Below are 2,500 nucleotides of genomic sequence, written 5' to 3'. Positions count from 1 at the left end.
ACACACACACACACACACACACACACACACACACACACACACACGCACAGGGCTACATGTTGTAGGCCACATAGATGGGGTCTAGCTGGTCTTGTAGGAAGCCGTCGCGGAGGTGCATGCGTTGTTTCTCTCCGCGGGAGTTGATGGGGATGACGCCGATGTCCGTCACCACGACGACGCCCACGATGAGGTAATGCTCCTCCAGCACGGCCTTGGTAACCATGGGAACCAGGTCCAGAGCCTCCTGCTCAGAGCCCTCGAGCTCCACCACCACAACAAGCAGGTTGGTCCAGGGGAAGACCGCACTGAGGGGGAGACAGAGAGAGATGGGTCAGAGAGGGAGAGAGAGAGAGATGGGTCAGAGAGGGGGAAACCGCACTGAGGGAGAGACAGAGAGAGATGGGTCAGAGAGGGGGAAACCGCACTGAGGGAGAGACAGAGAGAGATGGGTCAGAGAGGGGGAAACCGCACTGAGGGAGAGACAGGGAGAGATGGGTCAGAGAGGGGAAGACCGCACTGAGGGAGAGACAGAGAGAGATGGGTCAGAGAGGGGGAAACCGCACTGAGGGAGAGACAGAGAGAGATGGGTCAGAGAGGGGGAAACCGCACTGAGGGAGAGACAGAGAGAGATGGGTCAGAGAGGGGGAAACCGCACTGAGGGAGAGACAGGGAGAGATGGGTCAGAGAGGGGAAGACCGCACTGAGGGAGAGACAGAGAGAGATGGGTCAGAGAGGGGGAAACCGCACTGAGGGAGAGACAGAGAGAGATGGGTCAGAGAGGGGGAAACCGCACTGAGGGAGAGAGAGAGGGAGAGATGGGTCAGAGAGGGGGAGACAGCACTGAGGGAGAGACAGGGGGAGATGGGTCAGAGAGGGGAAGACCGCACTGAGGGAGAGACAGGGGGTAAGAGATATGACTATTACTATATGATATATAACTAACAAACTAAACAGGTCACTGGTTCTATAGCCCTCCAGTTCTACCACCACAACAAGCAGGTTGGTCCAGGGGAAGAACGCACTGAGGGAGAGACAGGGGGAGATGGGTCAGAGAGGGGAAGACAGGGAGAGATGGGTCAGAGAGGGGGAGACCGCACTGAGGGGGAGACAGGGGGAGATGGGTCAGAGAGGGGGAGACAGGGGGTAAGAGATATGACTATGACTATTACTATATGATATATAACTAACAAACTAAACAGGTCACTGGTTCTATAGCCCTCCAGCTCCACCACCACAACAAGCAGGTTGGTCCAGGGGAAGAACGCACTGAGGGAGAGACAGAGAGAGATGGGTCAGAGAGGGGGAGACAGAGAGAGATGGGTCAGAGAGGGGGAGACAGAGAGAGATGGGTCAGAGAGGGGGAGACAGAGAGAGATGGGTCAGAGAGGGGAAGACCGCACTGAGGGGGAGACAGAGAGAGAGATGGGTCAGAGAGGGTTAGAACACACTGAGGGGGAGACAGAAAGAGAGATGGGTCAGAGAGGGGAAGACAGAGAGAGATGGGTCAGAGAGGGGGAGACAGGGAGAGATGGGTCAGAGAGGGGAAGACCGCACTGAGGGGGAGACAGGGGGATAAGAGATGAGTTTTAAGGAATCTCTTGTAGTTTTTAGGTAGATTTTCTGTATGTAGTTTTAATCTGCTCTGTAAAAAAGTTGTATACGAATAAAGTTTTTTATTATTATTATTTATTAATTAGTTAAATAAAATAAAAAAGTGTCAACATGTCCAACGAAGTTTGATGTGCCATGCTTTTAAGGGTAAGCATGAAAGAAAAGAGTAACACAATCTCTTAATCCAATACAAACATGGTCCTTTTGCCTTAGGTGTTAGAGCTGCACTTTGGCCACAAGGGGGCATCAGAACACATGTAAATGTTGTCATGTTGAACTCAAACTATGGTTGCGTTCCGAATCGCATACTTTCTACTATATAGTATGTAGAAAAAAGATTTAGGATGTCCCGATTCTTGTGGCCAGATTTAGGATGGTTAGAAGTACCCGGATGTCCTACTTCATGCGGCCAAGATTGTTAGTGTTGAAAACGGCATCCTATTTGGGCGATTCTGACCCACAATCCAGTGCGCACGTGAAGTGACGTCACATCGACCAAGCCTCCATATGAAAACAAACGGGGATGCGACGGATAGAAAAGCAAGAGGCAAGATCAAGGCGCAATGTTATGATGAAATAAGAGAGTAAAGTATGTCCCAATAGTATGCCTACTGCATCCTAACTAGATTCTTTTTATCGTCGGATGTAGTATGTAGAATAGAAAAAAGAAAGAGTATGCGATTCGGAACGCAACCTATAACTGGCTCTTTAGCCGCAGTTAGGATCAACTTACACATTATAAGATAAAACAAAGAAATAAACCCCTGGGATTCCAGCTGTGAGCACATGTCATCCCCCTCCCTCTCCCCATTTACACTCTGCACTACAGCTCTGGAAAAAATAAAGAGACCACTCCAAATGTTCAGTGTCTCTCGTTTTACTATTTAAA

General features: G+C 50.1%; 1 protein-coding gene across 1 annotated transcript in view; it reads right to left on the bottom strand.

The window, feature by feature from the left end:
* Positions 1–2,500, bottom strand: part of LOC307267726 (disco-interacting protein 2 homolog C-like) — a gene marked incomplete at its 5' end in the record, with an annotated part of 57,082 nt that overhangs the window by 1,497 nt on the left and 53,085 nt on the right. The window contains one exon of the mRNA XM_080050108.1: positions 1–305. This exon is cut by the window's left edge and continues 1,497 nt beyond it. Within this exon, the coding sequence (XP_079906234.1) occupies positions 53–305 (253 nt within the window). The 3' untranslated portion in view covers positions 1–52. The remainder of the gene's footprint in view (positions 306–2,500) is intronic.

This window comes from Ammodytes marinus (assembly GCF_949987685.1).
Source record: "Ammodytes marinus genome assembly, chromosome: 21".
NCBI classification, from domain to species: Eukaryota; Metazoa; Chordata; class Actinopteri; order Uranoscopiformes; family Ammodytidae; genus Ammodytes; species Ammodytes marinus.
The sequence above is the reverse complement of the archived record's forward strand: the minus strand, read 5'-3'. Positions and strand labels throughout refer to the sequence as shown.